The sequence below is a fragment of the Asparagus officinalis genome, chromosome 4 (genome assembly GCF_001876935.1).
Source record: "Asparagus officinalis chromosome 4, Aspof.V1, whole genome shotgun sequence".
In the NCBI taxonomy this organism is placed as follows: Eukaryota; Viridiplantae; Streptophyta; class Magnoliopsida; order Asparagales; family Asparagaceae; genus Asparagus; species Asparagus officinalis.
The window spans coordinates 134,449,933-134,469,516 of NC_033797.1; the positions used below are offsets into that span (position 1 = coordinate 134,449,933).

General features: G+C 37.6%; 1 protein-coding gene and 1 long non-coding RNA gene across 3 annotated transcripts; one reads left to right on the plus strand and one right to left on the minus strand.

Annotated features, from left to right (window-relative positions):
* LOC109839339 (nucleobase-ascorbate transporter 11) lies at positions 62-6,402 on the plus strand. 2 transcript variants are annotated; one of them, XM_020407768.1, is made up of 10 exons: positions 62-191; positions 1,935-2,032; positions 2,116-2,286; positions 2,484-2,584; positions 3,382-3,517; positions 3,656-3,706; positions 4,099-4,386; positions 4,574-4,808; positions 5,260-5,540; positions 6,061-6,402. In XM_020407768.1, the coding sequence occupies exons 2-10, from the start codon at positions 2,006-2,008 to the stop codon at positions 6,280-6,282; spliced, it is 1,512 nt and encodes a 503-aa protein (XP_020263357.1). In that variant the 5' UTR covers positions 62-191; positions 1,935-2,005; the 3' UTR covers positions 6,283-6,402. The 2 variants fall into 2 exon arrangements, with proteins under 2 accessions (XP_020263357.1, XP_020263358.1); XM_020407769.1 differs by lacking the exons at positions 5,260-5,540; positions 6,061-6,402 and adding an exon at positions 4,979-5,098 and having other exon boundaries at positions 100-191.
* On the minus strand, positions 8,217-11,353 carry LOC109836170. The gene is made up of 4 exons (XR_002245864.1): positions 11,126-11,353; positions 10,707-10,889; positions 9,280-9,530; positions 8,217-8,359 (listed from the first exon to the last, which is right to left on the minus strand). It is a non-coding gene; the product is annotated as an uncharacterized LOC109836170 (long non-coding RNA).

The following is a 19,584-nucleotide window of genomic DNA, read 5'->3' on the forward strand; positions in this document are numbered from 1 at the left end:
GGGTTTGAGGAAGGAGAAGAAGGAGGAGGGCGCCGGGCCTTTGTTTGGGCCCGGGATTGGGCCTGGGGGTGGGAGGGGGGAGAGGGATTTGGATCTTGATTTGGCATCGGAGCTGGAGGAGCACGATTACGAGCTGTCTGGGTACAAGAAGTCGGGATTGGTCTGTGGGGTTACGGAGAATGCGGGATATGGTTAGTTGGAATTTTTTTTTGGGAGCAATTTTACTTCTATTTGTGGTAAAAAAAGGGGGGACAATATTTGAATTAGTAGTCAGCAGACTAGTAAAGAGTAGATTAAAAGTAGCTTTTACTTGAATGCAGAATATTTTGCTAATATTCCAATTTTTTTGGTTTTGCTCGAATGCACATTATTTGTAACTTCTCACTTCAATTAATACATTACAGTTTTACCCGTTTTTAAGTTTGGTTGATACCCTGAAGGCCGCGGGTTAAATTTGCCCAAAAAAAAAAAAAATACCCCAAGTTGCATAACTTTTGACCTTAATACCTTTTGTCACACTCACATTATGGTTCAGAATTTTGTTTTGGCTGTGAATATTCTTTGATAAAGGATGTTTTAACTGTAGTCAATGTCATATATAAGCCATTTGTGTTTGGAAAGGTGAAGGAATGGATTATTGCTTATAATTTTCAATACATTTAGGGTTAAATATATGGTGGAGGAAGAAAGATATTCTGAATTCGGGTGAAATATTTTTCAATCTTGGGAGTACAATAGTTCAAGTAATGTGATAATCACGTTTTGTGTTTAAGTAAAAGTCTGACCGGTGATGTAACTGAAGGTATTGAAGTTAAAAGTGGTGAAACTTTGGAGTTTCTGTTTAGCTTAAACATCACGGTGTTAAAGTTAAAATTAATGTGATTTTAGAGTATCAAAGTGCATCTAACCCTTTGTTTTTTTATTTTTTTATTACAAAAATGAATATTTAATGAAGCAGTATGATTCATACTTTATTGAATGAACAATATTTGTAATTTAGTTTCAACTAACTAAAGAACAGAATTGGATTATTTCAGGTGTATATTTGGCAATGGATAGTCCAAATTATGCAGGCATATTATGTGTTAGATTTCTAACTAATCTCAACCATGTCAATATTTATAGACAGTCTGATTGAAGACGTGGATTCTCCATTGTCAAAATGCAGTGGGTAGGACCCAGATCCTTAGCAAATTTATGTGTTTAACTATGTCTATTTACTAGGCTAGAAGCATTGCTGGACTCTAATCGCCAAAAATGATATGGGGTTTGATTTCTCTATATGTAAAAACCATTATATTTGGAAATCAGTTCCTACGCAAGAAGTACGAATTCGTGCGGCAACAGTAAATTCTTCTGTGCCATATGAATTTATAATTTAAATTTGCAAGGTCCTGATGTCTTGTAATTACCTTTCTAATGCAATACTACAATGGTAACATGGGCCATGTTGTTCCTTATGAGATGCATCAATAGAGCTCTGACCTCTATGGTGTAGGAGTACGTAAAGAAATTGAATGAAGATTATCTATTCCATACTATCTGCTTCAGATATTGACAGACTACTTGACTGTCTATGTCATACATCATTCATTGAAATGGTGCCCGCATAAGGATATTCCTTCGCTTGGCAAGGAGTTTTGCTGAGTCTAATGGATGCAAAAGTGTGGGTTTCATCTATGATGACTGTCAAACCTTTGGAATTTTCTTTTTTGTGATTGTTTCGGTTCTGTTCTGCGCATTGCATCGGGGAATCCTTTTCTGATGAATAATAGGAAGAAATGAAAAAGAAAACTGCTTTAGCGCATAATTCCACTAATTTGGTCCAGACTTTTTTAGAGGCATCTTGCTAGAAAAATATTTTACCTCATATTCAGAATTTTAATGTATTTCTTGGAACACAATGATTAATCCTTATTGTTGGTTTTTGCCAGGTCGTCTCATCTTTTATGGTTTGCAGCATTACCTATCATTAGCTGGTTCACTTGTATTCATTCCGATCATTATGGTTCCAACTATGGGTGGAACAGATGTAAGATTTGTTCTTTATGGTTCTCCATAAACATAAAAGGAAGGCATGGAGATTAACTTATTTTTTATGTTTAATGTTGACAGGTGGAAACTGCTACTGTTATTTCAACCATGCTGTTAATATCTGGTCTTACAACAATTATGCAATCTTTTTTCGGTACTAGACTTCCATTAGTACAGGGGAGCTCATTTGTATATTTGGCTCCAGCTTTGGTTATAACAAATTCTGAAGAGTTTCGAAATCTTGGTGAGAATGTACGTCTAGACTTCTTACCATTGTTTCTATCATTTTTTATTAACATTTTAAAGTAATACAATTGATTTATTTTAAGCTGCAACAATTATGGCAATCAGTGGAGCATACTTCTCTTGCAGTCTACATGTACTTACTTATATTATTTTAGTGCATACTTCTTACTTACTTCTTTTCTTCTTGGTCATATTAAATGCAGAAATTCAAGCACATAATGAGAGAACTGCAGGGGGCTATTATTGTTGGTTCAGTTTTTCATGCAGTCTTGGGATACAGTGGTCTTATGTCACTGCTTCTAAGGTATATCAAACACACATTCAGTTTTTCCTTTAGGCCAGTTGTCTCACCAATCATCTATTTTTCTATCTAGTTGAATGGGTCTGTACTCAAATATGAAATTTTCTCTATCAGAAAATCTTTAGGGGGTGGGATATTTTTGGAAATTATATAAACCTTTGTTTCATTATATAATTTACTAGGGTAAATTTTACAAAACCCCCCTTAAGTTTGATCATTTCTCAAATAACCCCCTTAACTTTTAAAATATTACAAAAGGCCCTTAAGTTTTGGGGTTCTCAGAAAACCTCTTCAACACTCATCAAAAACTCCTTGAAGCGTGAACCACAATTTTCACAGGCAAAAATATTCCCCTCTTTAATTTTACCCATCCATGTGAAAATTGCGGATTGCGGTTATCTTAGAAAACCTCTTAAAAAAAATTTCCGGAAGGGGGGTGGGGGGTTGTGATATTTTGAAAGCTAAGGGAGTTTATCTTAGAGATGCCCAAACTTAGGGGGCTTTCTGAAAATTCCCCATGTTACTATAAATGCCATTGATCGTCATAGCTCTTGTGAGACAGACATTTCTGGAATATATTTATTTTCTATAATTTATTGCTAGATGGATCTCTATTTTTGTTAAAAAAAGGAAACTTTGTAGTTCATGTAAAATAGATTTTGCGTACTTATCAAATACTTATTAAAGAGACAGAAATAAACAAATTGTGAAACAATTGACTTATGAGCAGTAAGAATGATTGTATAGACTATCTGGTACCTCTGGCTCAGTTCATCTCCATTTTCTCTGATAATTTTCAGGTTGATAAATCCGGTGGTGGTTGCACCTACAGTTGCTGCAGTAGGTCTGGCATTTTTCAGCTATGGTTTCCCTCAAGCTGGAACTTGTGCAGGAATAAGCGTTCCCTTGATTTTGTTGGTCCTTGTTTTCACTCTGGTAAATTGGATGCATAGAATTATTTCCAACAAGCTTTACTAAAAATTATATATTTTGGTACCTTGTGAAAGGTTCTTTTTCGATATTGTGACTTATAGATATTGCTTAAATGATTTTATCTTTCTCCTTTATTTGCAGTACCTGCGAAGAATTTCCATCTTTGGGCATCGTGTATTCCTAGTCTATGCGGTATTTCCCTCGTCTCCTTGTGCTTTTTTTCTTCTAAGAACTATAATAATAACCATTCAACATTATCCTGACTACTTTTCATGTGCATTCTGCATCCTTATTTTCTTGTACAAGAGGAGCATCACTTCATTACCTTAATTAATCAAGTGATTCTCCTTTGGTTGTGATATCTGCATTTGCAAGATGCCTCTAGCTGCTATTGACCTGTATGTACTATCAATGGACTTAGCTGCTTCATGCAAGTTTTACCTTGTAGGCTTTTAGGCTATCTAGATCAGATGGACCATATGTTTTGACTAGATATTCAAGATATGCTTCCTTGAACTTATGTTATGATACTTGTGTAATTTAGTAAATTGGCTAATTATTTATTTTGGTACTAATTGTGACAGGTTCCTCTTAGTGTTGCAATTGTATGGGCATATTCATTCTTTTTAACAGCAGGAGGGGCATACAACTATAAGGGATGCACTGCAAACATTCCAAGCTCGAATATATTATTAGATGGGTGCAGAAGACATGCACTAACCATGAAGTTCTGCCGTACTGATGTGTCTAATGCATGCAGAACTGCTGCTTGGGTTAGGATTCCTTATCCTTTCCAGTGGGGTTCCCCGACTTTCCATTTCAAGACCACTATCATAATGATTATTACGTCACTAGTTGCGTCAGTTGACTCGGTAAGTGGCTTTAACATCTACAGATTCAATATATTCTTGATCCTCAAGTTCTAATGTACAGTGGCCTAGAACTGATCATCATTATTGAGGTTAACTGTTCTCCCTAGGCCAAATAAACAACTGTAGCTTGAGTTTATTGTAATCTACAAGTGGATTGGGTCTAATTTCCCCTCATTCATTCTAACAGATTGGTTCATATCATACTGCATCTTTGCTGATCAATATGAGGCCTCCAACACCTGGAATTGTCAGTCGAGGGATAGGTTTTGAAGGATGTTCAAGCATTCTTGCTGGACTTTGGGGTACAGGCACCGGCTCAACAACATTGACCGAGAATGTACATACCATTGACGTGACAAAGATGGCCAGCAGAAAGGCTTTGCAACTTGGAGCAGCATTCTTGATCCTCTTCTCATTTGTAGGTGAGGAAAACTACTAGGTGCTATCAGTCCTTTGTACCACACATTCATTTTATGGTTAACTGCGGATATACCGCCTGTACTAAAGCCCAATTGTGTGTAGACCCCATGTGGTTAGTTCTATTGTTGCAGACAGACCCCCTGAATGAATATTTCTACTCTTTCATCCTCAGAGAAAGAGAACAATGTTCATGACAGATAGACCTTCTGGGGGCAAAGGAGTCAAAAACATTTCACTCAGGAAGTCCGCACTTGGGCGATAGTGCAGGGGGTCTATCCTCAATTGGGCGATAGCACAGAGGGTCTTCCGCAATTGGGCAATAGTACAGTGGGTCTCTCCGCAATTAACCCTTCATTTTATGGCTTGAATGTCTATGACACCCAAAATTCGGGCATTTGATTATCACATGTTTATTCTTTTTCAATCATCCAATGTTTTGATTTTTTTTGGCAGCAAAAATTGGTGCACTTCTTGCATCGATACCTCTGGCATTGGCTGCTTCTGTTCTATGCTTTACTTGGGCTCTAACTGTGGCCCTTGGCCTATCAACTTTAAAGTACACCGAGTCTGCAAGCTCAAGGAACATCATCATTGTTGGATTTACTTTGTTCATCTCCCTCTCAGTTCCTGCATATATTCAACAATACCAGCCCATTTCCACCCTTATTCTGCCCAGCTATCTATTACCTTATGCAGCAGGCTCCGCTGGACCAGTTGATATTGGAAGCGAAAGGGTAAGCTTATATAGACTCTGCAAACACATTCATAAACTTAATTCATGCATACTTGTTTGTACATGATAGGAGAAGAACGCGCTAGAATATTATAAATTTCTACTATGGTCGTGCTAATGGCAAACAACTACATTTAGTAAACTTGCACGTAGGAACAAACTTGTATGCTTACAGTATACAACATGCACATCACAGGTACATGTATAGAGTTAAACTTATGTCATATGAGCGAAAAATGCATATGTTGGGCAAGTTCCTACACATTCATGATACACCTCCTGAACTCAAAATGATCTTAGTCCTGTCCATTACTTAGATCTATGTATTGTGCGCATAACATGAACTTGACCTAAATTTATCTCAATTCACTTGTAGCATACTCATAAGAGAGCTGAAATAGACAAGTAATATTATCTTGCATTGAAATGTTGCACTTCACGAAACATAACTATTATCTTAGCTTTGTTGTCCTGATTCCCACTTACGTCATAGCCTTGTTGCCCTCGTCTTATTTGAGCAGCTCAATTACGCGCTGAATTCTCTTCTTTCACTCAACATGGTGGTAGCTCTTCTGGTTGCATTTGTTCTCGACAACACAGTTCCCGGCACCAAACAAGAAAGAGGAGTTTATATTTGGTCTAAGTCTAGTAACGTCGACATGGATCCAGCTGCTCTTGATCTTTATATGTTACCTAAAAGAATCCGGGGTTGCTTCAGGTGGGCTAAATGTGTTGGTTCATGATCCCTTCTTGATATGCCAGTGCCGATATTGATATGTCTCAAACTGTAAAGCTACATTTTTTAATTTTGATGGTTCTTCTGTTACAATTTTTACATGGTAATTGCATCTGAGATAGATATAGCTGGATAAAAGAGAAATAGTTACATATACTACTTACTGTCATGGCATTGAGTTGAAGGTGTAGCTGCGACGTTCTAGGAATGAAATGATGAAGCATTCAACGTGAAATGGGTGCAACAATTGATCAGTATCATACTGCAGCCTTGTCGACATTTTTGTATGAGGCGTAGGAACTTAATTATTGATTCTGCAGCAAAGCAACGAAGCCTTGAACACCCAATATCGGTGTATCTAATTGGTTCAGTGGGAAAATAGCGTTTTGGGGTCTGTTATGTTGTTTTTGCCAAAGCTGGGGATTTATGATACAAAATTGGAAGTGCTCATCTGTATAAGCATTTTCGTTCTGAGCTTTACCTTGTTTGTTTGGGTGTTTTTGTGGAAGTTTTGGGATTTATGACACTTTCTTATACGACAATGCTCACAAGAAACTTAGAAAAACTATATGTCTGATTTCATCTCTCAATTATTGTCTCTCTGTTACAGTTTACTCTCCTTTTAGTTTATTTCATAACGAGCAAAATTGACCCCGTGCGTTGCCGTGGCATTTGTGTGAAGAAGTCAAAAAATAATTGTTAAGTAATTTGTCTAGATTTTTTTTAGTTTGTGGATAAAAATATTTTTGGGAGCTGTAATATATCTAAATTACTTATTTTTAAATAAATCCCTCAACTCATTGAATTTGTTATCAGGTCTCACAATTATTGTAATCATTTCAAGTTAATGACTCAAATTATTACTACTATTCTTTACTAAAGGGACTCATTTCAAAATAATTTACGAACTGAAGGATCCAGTAGTAATTTTAATAATTTGAGGGGGTCAACTTCCAAATAAGTTAATAGTCGATTAGGCATGATAGCACTTTTCACGATTTAAGGTACTAGTTGGATTGCACGTGCAATACACGTGGTTAATTTTTCATTTTTTGTTTATAATTTTTATATTTTTTATCCTGTTTTTTTTTTATAAAATTATGTAATGTAAGTAATGGATAAAGCGTATAGACATAATCTAAACATTTAACATTTGAACAATTAAATTATATTTATTGATTGATTGGGCGAAAATACAATGGTTTAATCTATAAGTATCGTGATTACATCAATTTCATTACTCATTGCAATATTTATTACATAATAATTTTTACTATAGATTCTTATTGGAGGACAAATTCCAAGATTCTTATTGTAGATGTATTGACCAGGAGAAGTGTTAAAACTACTATAGAACGATACCATGAGACAAAATAGCACTGTTTTGATACTGAATGAAAGAGCATATCCTCCTCCATTTAAATTAATGCCACTTTGCAGACATGTAAGTTAATATCCATTCAGAGGCATGCTTAGTATAGTCTTAGGAGAAGGGTTAATTACAAATCTCAAGCTTGATGTCTATGTTACAAGGCAGGAGCATCAATGTAAAATGAGCACTTTCTACACACCAAGCAAGCGATTGTACCTCTCAGTTTCTTATGTCTATCCCTCTTCAGTGTTTATGTACATGGTATTACAAAGGCAAAAAATATCCAAAAATACCCTTCTTCTTAAAAGAAACCAACTGCCCCTCTCTACACAATTCGCACATCCTCTTTCTACACCAGACACAACTACAAGCCTACACTGAACTTGAGCGTCCACCAAAAAATTGCACCCATTCACATCAACAAAGAAACAAAACATCAAATTATACTCCAAACACGTTGCATATTATGATAAAAAAAGAATTTACTCCCCATTGCAAATTAGTTACATTCATTTCCATTTCCAAGTAAACACTCAAAGGCTTGTTTAAATATTCCAGTTTTTTTGAATCCACAAAGGAATAAAAAAACACAATTTGCCGAGAGGAAAAGGTGAAAGAAAAGAAAGAAGGGAACAATTGTTTAAATATTCTAGTTTGCTTGTAACGTCATGACAAGTTGCTCTTTGCTTTCAAGATAATCAAATCCAAGTTCCTGCATAACAAGAATTAAGCAACATAAAAAATAGCCGTGAATATATGCGAGTGTAAAAATTTTACAAAAGATCCGAATACCAAACACCAAATCAATTTCAAGAAGTGAAATTTATAACGTGAATAATATTACAGCTAACAGAACTACCGAACACCAAATCAATAGCATACTAATTGACAAATCACTGTGATGAAATGATAGCTGAATAACATTTAACTCCTATCTGGCGTCCACCTACTCATACCATCTCGCGCTCTTTCTTTCTCCATCTGAATGCAGTCTTTGAGAATGTATTTACTAATAGATATATCACATATGTTTGTATAAAATACCAGTGTTTTTGTGAAATTTACTGTTTGTATACCTTAGCAGGACATATGTCCTGTCCTATCACTTCTTTCCACAAGCATGACGCTCAGGCATCCACAAAGACATTACACAGGTAGAAACAACATCCAATCACCAGTCGCAGACTCCAAGCTCCATTACGAATTGCCGTTGTCATAACTCAAATGCAAAAATACACTTAAACATTAGAATCCACCTATTATGATCGTTTTGGGTATGCTTTTCCAAGTTCCTCCTTTAATTTAACTCATAATTACAAGACTTGTTATGTTATATCTTCCCAGCTAAATATAAGCATGAAGAATTTAAGTTATTATCTAAGTCAAGTGGACCATAAGTATCAGTAGAAGTTAAAGCACTCAAGTGGACCATACAAGCTAACGATTCTGAAAATACACATGTGAAGAACTCCAAAAAGAAAAAGGAAACAGCACAACATGACAATGTAACATTCAGCAGATGCACAAGAATCTATTCATTAACAACCCTACTTGTTTAGCATGAAAATCATAGATATTACCATTAAAGAATATCATTAAAGAATATCATTAAAGAATGATTAAAAAAAATACCCGAACTCTCATAATGATTGCCTCTCGACTCCCAGCATCAAAATTGTCCCAACCACAATTATGAACCGTTGTAGATGATCGGGTTTCCTTCCCAATCTCATTCGCAAGGGATGTCGCATGCTCCCCCTCTTGTGCTCCACTCGAGGAAGGGATTGAAACTGAAATTGCTTGACCCAATTGTGTCACCAATCTCTCTATCCCCTTCCCTCGTGTTGCACCGCGTACATTTCTACAGGCCGATGGTACCGATCCTACAAAAACACGATTAATAAACTACATAAGATAATAGAATATATCTATAATACCTGAATTTTGATCATATTTAGGTTGAACTTTTTTTTGTAATGTATTGAGGTTGCAGTTTAGCATTACCCTCTTCACCAAGTTTCAGGGCATGTTTATATTTGCTGGTGAGTTATCTTCTAAAAAATGTAGTTCTGTGCAACAACCTTAAATTTGTACTCTAATGCATCTAGGCAACAAACTTATACTCTCGTAGCCTTTGGCAATTAACTGATGGACCTTTTTATAAAGAATAAAGAATGCTGGGCCATTAGGAGCTGTTGAAGGTACTGGAGAATGCCATGTTTTCTTACACAAATGTAGTTGAATAGCATTAAAATGAAATGGTAAATCACGTAGCTATGTTAACATCATGGGACAAAAATATTTAGTAGGGTGTCCAGCTATTTATGTGCAATCACGTGCTTCAAGGTCTTGTTGATGAGCTTGACAATCCAACAGAATAAGTTTTAAAATGAAAAATTGATATAATTTCTTGGTATCATCTTTTTACTTTATTATCTTCTAGTTCCACAAGATGAAATGTTAGTTTACCTAAAACCGTGCACTTTTTATCAACTAAACATTAGTAAGTCAAGCCAGTTTGAGAATTGAAGCATCAATAACTGGTGTAAGGACATAAAAATTACTCCAGTAATCTATGTAATACATAAAAAAAGAGCTGATCAACTAATAACCCATCAGCTGAACTCGCAGAATTGAAATCATACCAATAACTAAAAAAGCTAACAAAAACTAATAAAATGGTTATTAGAATTGAATATAAACAAATTCTGGAAGCCACATACATAAAGGGTAATATTCACGTAATATTGACGTATAGTAAATTATACATTAGTCCTGTAGAGAGCATGAACAAGTCATATTTAAGATAGAAAATGCTGTAACTACCTCAAATCAACAAAAGTGTGTGTTCAGATCAATTAGGAATCCCAAATGCTGACTTCCTTAGTAAAATACATATGAATAATAAAATAAAATAACGTGGTCAGTAATATACCCTTAGTAAAATACATATGAATAATAAAATAAAATAACGTGGTCAGTAATATACCTGGAAATATGCATAATCTGGAGTTGTAGAAGAATAATAATAAAATAAAATAACGTGGTCAGTAATATACCTGGAAATATGCATAATCTGGAGTTGTAGAAGAATTTTTAAAAGAAAAGACCTTTAGGGAGCAATTTCAGTTTTCCTTTGCAAACCGTGAAATCAAATAGAAGATCTCCTTGTGCCAAAACTCTTGTCTTTGCTTTGTACCATAAGGAACCAAAAAGATATGCCCATACTCGACGGGATTCACCTTAAATAAATGATCAGAGTAAATGAGAACATGAAGTAAAACACTGCGACATACAATCCCTATTCACGAGAAAAACAAACCTCAACATATACTCACATTAACCAGAATCAAGAATCCGACATACAATCCCTATTCACGAGAAAAACAAACCTCAACATATACTCACATTAACCAGAATCAAGAATCCATGCATAGGAATTGCAGCACGAGAAAAACAAACCTCAACATATACTCACATTAACCAGAATCAAGAATCCATGCATAGGAATTGCAGGCGAAGGAATAAGTTGACTTTGACAACTCTCCTTTTCTCCACTTGCAATGAAAAATAGAAGATTCTCCCTGAGAAGTTTCATATGAGTTGGCTTCTCAGGTCCTAATGGCTGGAGGGTTTTTTTCTCAAACTCAGCAGTGAAGCTTAAGTTCTATTTATCATTAAACTGATTAAGCAATTCCTTTTCACCCCCAATGATCTGCATAGACACCAAATATTGAGTCTTTAATAAGAACCGTATTCAAAACAACATTAAATCATTACTTAGAATGAATAGTTATGCAAACAGCAAACACCTTTGTTTCACACATTGTTACATCATATTTGAGCAGGTCTTTCCATGAACAATCTTCCCACTGTAATTTTTCACCGATAAGACTATCATAAGATGTTCTTCTACAAAAAGTAAAGGTGGAGTGAATTACCGTAAGGTGTACCGCAGAAAGGAGGAGAGCATCCAGTAAGCTCTCATCAGTAGAGACACAATTGCCTTTAGTAGAATTACCAATCGGGTAAAGATGTGGCTTGATACCTGACATACACCATTTTTTGTAGTACATTAAGATAAAGCAACAAAATGCTCTCTGAGATGTAATTCAAAAGATTAGATTGATTTTGAGCTCAATGTCAGATAAAGTAATATAACTTGGCAATAAGGGTTATTCATGCTATCACATGATAATCAAGTGAAAGATAAAATTTATTTTCTAACACTGAATAGATGTTATCAAAAGAAAAGAGTACCTCTAATGCAACATAAAGTGCATTTGAACCAACAGGATGAGCACTCAATTCTGCCAGGTACTTAACATGTTGCAATGCTGAAATTTTCAAGTAGACGAATCCTCTGCCACATAACTTTGTAAAGTTCCTAATTTGTAAAGTGTTGCTCCTTAAAGAAATCAGTTACCTTGATAACGAGCCGATGACAGTGGAGGTTTAGTATCTTGCATTGATCGAAGGCTACTTGTAAGGACCGTGATTTTCGATTTTGATTTGAATAAATTTTTTCTGGTATTTAAATATTAAATATTATTTTTCTAAAAGAGTATTTGTATTTTCCCTAATTTTCTACGATTTAAAAATACGATATTATGTTATTTTAATAAGTTTTGCTAATTATAAATTTAATTGTTTTGGTAATTTTTTTAAATAAATAGTTAATTATTCATCCTTGTTATTGTTATTATTATTTTGACTATAAATTTTAATATTTATTTTAAATAAATTTTATGATATTTTTTAAATTATTTAAAGGAGCATTTTTTTCCTGTGTTTTCCTCTCACCGGTGTTCACTCTGTATACCTCTCCCCAATTCACGCAAACCCCTCCGCCTCGTGTTTTCCCCCCGCTCTCAACCCACGTCCTCCCAACCACCCTATCCCGCACTCTCTCCCTCATTTCTCTCCCTCATTAAATTCTTCCGCCGTTTTTACTCTCTCTCCAGTCTCTCTCAATCTACCTTTTTCTCCCTCTCTCACACTCAACCCCCATCAACGTCCTTTCTTTCTCTCTCTCTCTCTCTCTCTCAATCACTCCACTTAATTCACTCCTCAAAACCCGCAGCTGTCCCCTACATCATCTCTCTCCCCCTTCTTCTTCGTTATATCTCTTTTCTCCCCCTCAAAAGAAAACGCCAGCTCCTCCTCTTTCCTCAAATCCGACGAACCCCTCCAAGCCGACACCACCACCCTTTGCCGCCGTCACCCAGCAGCGCCGCCCCTCCGCGCCAGCGACCTCCAGCTCACCGCCGTCCTCGAACTCCTCCTCCAAAGCCGCCGCTCAAGCCCAGCTGATCGCCGCCGCTCCCTTCCACGACGCTCTGGCGCCGCCCTCAACCACCCGAACTCGAAGCCGCCACCAGCCCCCAAATTCGACAGCTCCAGCCGTGCCCGCGCCTGAGCTCGCCGTGCCGCCGCTGAGCTCGTCCCCACCCTCGACCGCACCGAGTTCGCCGTCGACTGCTCCTCTCTCTCTCTCTGTCCAGCTCATCGCCCTCACCACCGTGCACCACCCCTAGAGATCCGCCCTTGTGCCGCCGCTCGCCAAGCTCCTGCTCCGCCTGAGAACCACCACGAGCTCCTCCTTCAGCCGCTCCCCCAGATCCGACCGCCCTCCTCCCCACGACCGCCTCAGGCCACCACCTCTCTTCATCTCCGACTCCACCAGATCCGTTGACTCAACTACCCCGAGCCCCCACAACTCCGGCGACCCGCACCGCCCCAGTAGCCGCCGCCGACCTGCCCTCCTCCAGTCCCCATCTCGAGCCAGATCTGAGCTCCACCTTGTCGTCGTCGCCACCTATAGCCCACCTGTCGCCGTCCTCTTCCCCGCTGTTCGTTCGCCATCCACGAGCTCCGACAACCCCCACAGTTTCATACCTGTTATACCGCATCCGCAGCGGCATCGTCGCCTCGTCATCAGGCCCCTTGGCCACGCAGGCAAGATCCTACTTCTCTTGACTTGCCAATTCAATTTTAGATCTGCGAATTAATTATATGCATGTTTAGACTGTAATATAATTATTGTTGTGATATATCTGCGTGGGATTGTTTGATGAACAATATTAATTATGAGGTGTGGTTTTGAAAAAGAAAAGAATATTTTTAAAGAATATTTTTAGAATAATTATTGTGAGAAATATTTTTAAAAGAAATTATTTTTAGGAGTATAATATTAAAAATAAACATTTAAAGATTTTTTTTAGAATTAATTATAATGAGAAAATATTTTAAGAAACTATTTTGTAAAAGGACTTTTAAATAAATAGATTAATGATTTTATGATTAGAATAACTTAAAGGAAATTATTTTGTAAAGAATTATTTTGGAATTAATAAGCTAATTATTTTTAAAAGGTTAGTTTAAAATTAAATGGTTTATTTTGAGTTATTATAATAATAGATATTTTAAAAGAATTTATTATACTATACATGCATGTCCGATTCATAGTTATCCCATACAGTCATGTCCATGTCATATTAAGACTCGTAATTATATTTCATGTGATTACTCATTTGATTCGTGTTATTGTCTGATATCACATCTTTATCGTGCTTCCTTATACTTATGCTTGAAATGTATTAGCCTAGAATTCCCTACAGGTTTGCTTGCAATTCGCTGTCGGGAAACGTATTATTGATTGCAGCCTTTTATAATTAATTGCCGGCCGTGTATATTATTGATGGCCTTGTATTGTATTCGTTGACTCATTTATGGCTGTGTATCATTGCGGTGGATGGCCTTCGTGCCTATGTATTTGGTTTCATTTCTGTGTCGGCTATACGCCTTGATTTCCTCCAAATTGTGGAGATGAACCGACTTTATTCTTGTAGGCGATTTCGCCGTTTTCACTAAAATAGGGAGGGGAGATTAACGTCCTGATTTATTGACAACCCCAACTTGAGCCTCTCTGCACCTAGGATGATTTGTTTGGACTCTTTCATTCATTCTATTGCTCAATTATTCGAAATTGAATCCGAAGTCACTCTCGTTTCCTGTGCCGACCTATCTACAATGGAACTAGATCTTGAAATTCTTCCCGTTGACGTCATAGGATTCTTTGTTATGTCGTCATTATACTTATGATTATTTTCTATATTTCCTTTGGTTGGATCGCTTCCTCGTTTAGCGTGTATACTTCCTTTTCGACAGTTAGTAGTTGTTTCTTTATTCTGCATCGATCTATCTATCGTCGGACTTAACTGAAGGATTTCTTCTTCACTCTGGTGCATTATAATATTACTATTTTCATATATACCTATATATATATACTATAACAAATCATTATTACATGATATGTCATGATATTATTGCACATGAATTGTTACATTACTATTGCCTTGCTGCGATTGAGAACCATTAGCAGTCATGACCATAGTGGCCTTGTGTGACCTAGAGACATGTGTTGTGTTGACTTAGAAAAGCAAGAAGAGTTGGGGTGGGAAAGTCTTTGTTCATGTGATTGGATATGGTTGTTGATATATCTTCCAGGCTCGTACCAGTGGATCAGTGTCGCTACTAGGGTTGGTTTGTTGAGTCAAGTAGATCGGTGTCGCTACTTTGGTTCATGAATTTATTTGCTTGGATGATGTGCGAACAATCAATTATACGATGATATGACCGACGTACTACGTCTCGAGTTGTAGATTTTTAAGTATTAATTTCATCTAGTGTATGGCCGTGTTACTTGGATGATTATTCTGATCGTTGGCTGTATGATCGACTTGTTACTTGGTTGACTTTCTTGGATACTCCTGATTATTATATTCTAGTGGTAGATTGCATTTAGATTATTAGTATTCCAGTAGCATGTTTCTTCTACTATTATTACCTGTTTTTGCTTTGGTCGTTCGATCGTTCCTATTTCTCTCTGTGGGATCTTGCCGTGTGTTGCACACACTGACGTACACCTGTTTTTCTCTGGTGTACGTCAGATTTAGGAGATGAGCAGCCTCAGTTCGGGATAGTACAGGAGCCAGATGATTTGCAGCAGTAAGATCTTCCAGATGGATCAGAAGAATAACCTGAAGCTTAGACTTTTCTTTCTGTAGTAGTTGATGAGCACTAGAACTCTTTTACAGTATTTCTATTGGACTATGTATTTTTATATTTTTAGTTGGACCGTTTTGTAATAAGGGCGTGTTTGACCCAACTCTGTGTCCTGGATGATATTCTATTTGTGATATGTATCTTTTCCATTCTGAGTTGTTCATTATACTCTTGCTATGTGTGATCGGGGACCTGTGACTTCGTATATTATATTGTTTCCAGACGCTTAGCGTATTAGGTTGAGAAGAAAAGAAAAAAAGAAAAAGAAAAAAAAATGATAGTGTACATTTCTTCTCAATCTAATACGTCGCGGGCTTGCTCGCGTCCCGATTCCCCGGTATTTTGGGAAGCGGGGCGTGACAGGTTTTAGTGGTGGCCCATGCAGGTCACGGTCCCGAGTTTTCACTAGTAAGAATATGACAGATAACTTAGACGCATATCATATTTCATCCGTAAGACTAGGTTTAAGCCCTTATACTATTATTTTAATAAACTACGTTTTAGCTACTTACTTACCCGATTTTGACCTTAATTTTCCTATTGATTCTCGCCTTCTTTAGAACCATGGTGACGACTCGTGGCAATGGTAACTCATCCGGTAGCAGTGACCCACCGTCGGAAGTGGACACGAACCAACTCCTAGCGATGATTCATGGATTAGTGGTGAATCAGCAGTTCCTGGCTGGGCAGCTACAGCGGGAGCCTCAGCCCCAGCCTCCCCCTCGCGCAGAGGCTGGAGTTAGAGAGTTTCGATATATGCGGCCTCCTTCCTTTTCTGGTGCCGAGGGACCTTTAGCAGCAGAGGAGTTTCTCAAGGTCACAGAGACCATCCTTACGGTGACTCGCATCCCCCATGCTGAATAGGTGGATCTGATGGATATTCAGCTCACTGACACCGCTCGGATTTGGTGGACTGTAGAGAAGACTCATCTGGAGAGGCCCATCCTTTGGGAGACATTCACCGTGCGCTTCAACAGGAAATATTTTCCTCAGTCAGCTCGGGATGAACTCCTACGTAGATTTGTTGAGCTCAAGCAAGGAGGGCGAACAGTTGATGAGTACGAGGCCGAGTTTTCTTCTTTGAGCCGATATGCTCCCCACTTGGTTGCAGACCCCACTATCAGGAGGCATCAGTTCCAGAAGGGTCTGGACAAGTATATTAGATTGGCTCTAGCTGGTAGAGCACTTGCAACCCACGACGCCGTGTTGGATGCAGCACGCGAGATCGAGAGCGTTCAAAGGGAGCCTGAAGACCCACATTGGTTGTTGGAAATTTTGATGTAAAAAGACAATGAAAGAAAAATTGACTTGTATTCCTCTCAAAATCAATTACAATTTGGATTCCGATTACAAAAGAGAGGAGAATGAATTTGATTCTCCCCTTTGTTTAATTCTGGGTTCTTCACGGTGGCGATGAGATGCCTCCCTCGAATGCTCGCGTCGAGTTTGCTTCTCGTTGACGATCCGAACGTCTTGATTCACTGGAACGTGGTCTTCTCCTCACGATTTGACGCTGTGGAGAACTTGCAAAGCAAGTTTGAAACTCTGGACGAGTTAATGACTCTGATCGAGTTCGAAACTCTTGAAAGAGAGTCTTAAAAAATAACTCTTAACGAGTTGATAACTCTGAATGAGTTTTAGAAGAACTTGCAGAGCAAGTTTTGAACTCTGATCGAGTTGATAACTCTGGACGAGTTTGAACTCTTGAAAAAGAGTTGATTTAAACCGAAAGTTCGGTTAATCAGCCAAGGGAATTCTCCTGTTGTTGATCTCCAAAATCCCAGCCGAAGGATGAAGGCTCTTCTTCTTTGCTACCAAGCTTGCTCTTGACCGAATCTCTCTCTGTTGATGAGAAAAAATTCAATCCCTTAACTCAATCGAGTTTCTGGTATTTATAGGGGATTAAGGGTGGTAACTACCTCCTTAATCCGCTCTTAAGTGGGGCGAAAATCCCTCAAATCGTGGGGGAAAAACAATTCCTGGAACTGTTCATTGCGTGCTTTGAACAAGTCAAACGCTGAAAAAATAGCGTTCAGGGCCCGAACTCTGCGTTTTTAGATTAAAAACGCAGAGTTGGGTCTATTTTGGTGGCTGAAGGCACAGGCAGATTCTCTGTGCTAGGGCGTTAGAACGCAAAGCTGAACTCTGCGTTCAGCAGCTCAAGCAACACAGGCGCACATGCCACGTTTGGGCTTTAACTCTGCGTCCAAGGCTTAGGACGCAGAGTTAAATCTCTGTTGGAGATTTGAGACGCACAGGCCGCATGCGTTCTGAAATTGGAAACGCACAGGTCACTGGTGCGTTGAGGATCAACTCTGCGTTCAGAGTTTGGGATGCAGTCGAGTCTGTCGAAGAACGCACATTACGTGTGCGTTTCGTGATTTAACTCTGCGTTACAGAGCTCGACGCCTGCTAAGGAACGCACACTTGTCTGCGTTTTACGATTCAACTCTGCGTTACAGAGTTCGACGCCTGTTTAAGGAACGCACACTTGTCTGCGTTTTGAACTTGAAAAACGCAGAAGTGAATTTCTGCGTTTGAGAGAGATTGTTGGCTTATAACCTCGTCCATTATAACATTGCAAAGGCCTTTGCTTATTGATCTTTGCCTGTTATAAAATATGAGAGTCGTCAGATTGTAACTCCCGATGTTGATTGTGAAGGCTGTTGAATTGGGGCTTTCATTAGTTGTTGTGAAGGTCGTCAGATTGTAACCTTCTACGTGAAAGTCCTCAAATTGTAGCCTTCTGGAAGTCGTCAGATTATAACTTCCATCATCGGTGTTTGATGAGGGATTAACTATCTATTGTGATTTTTAGACAGCCTACAGAACCCCCTCCAAAGTTTTCGAAAGTTCGCGGTTGACTAGGACGAATTTTCGGAATACTTTGGATCTCAACTCTGATCTTGGAGCTGTTAATTCCTTGTCACAAAGGAATTGTTCTCCGCACTCGCTTCGAAGGTAGCTTGGTTGAAGGGATTTGCCACGTAGGACCTGTGTGAAGGTATGCGCCATTTCACATCTATTTTCTTCTATTAGGATTAGATCGCTTTTTATATTTTTAAGGCAAATTATTTATTATTGTATGTTTTTGATCTTTAACTCTTATTTCCAGATGTAAAAGTCTTGAATTGATACAATAATCAATTTAAATAGATATTGTTTCTAGTATATAAAATCAAAGAGAAATATCAATTACATATTTTTAATCGTTATATGCCAATTATTAAAGTATTTAATCACTGGGTGTGGTTAAAATAAAATTTATGTTCGTCGACTTACATATATATGATCTACTCAATCCAGTGATTATATATATTTATTTTTTCTAACACCTCAACGAGTCTTTCACATAAATCAAGAGAGTAGGCAATACTATATAAGCTATAACAATATCCACATGACGAAGATATCTTGAAATGAACGAAGAAAACGACACACACAATAAAACTTGTATAAGTATAATCCACCGTTCTTCATCTCCAATGACTATAATTATATCCACATAACCAACATTAAGTCATGCTAGAGTTTTTCCTCACCAACTACACCAATTGATAAAACCTCGTATTTTTCTTTGTAGCTTCAAATTGTATAACAATTAATTGCAATAAGGATCACATGGGCCACAAAAGAAATAGTAAGGTATTGGTCAGATTGAGTTAATAACTGATGATCATATTATAATATAATCAAACCTAAGTAAAAATTAATAATTCTTAAGAATGTAGCTACGATTCCCTCTAAGTTCCTATTACCTAATTAAATGCAAACTTGTTTAGTTTGTTTGTTCCTGCCCCCCTAAGACATTTTCAAAATTAATTCATCTTTTCTTAAAAAGTTTACATAAATTTTAATGAATAATTTCTC

Bases quoted from the DNA above. Each gene is read 5' to 3' on its own strand.
- LOC109839339 (XM_020407768.1), top strand. From the start codon at position 2,006: ATGGTTCCAACTATGGGTGGAACAGAT. The intron at 2,033-2,115 runs GTAAGATTTGTT...TAATGTTGACAG, and splicing joins CAACTATGGGTGGAACAGAT to GTGGAAACTGCTACTGTTAT. The intron at 4,387-4,573 runs GTAAGTGGCTTT...TCATTCTAACAG, and splicing joins TAGTTGCGTCAGTTGACTCG to ATTGGTTCATATCATACTGC.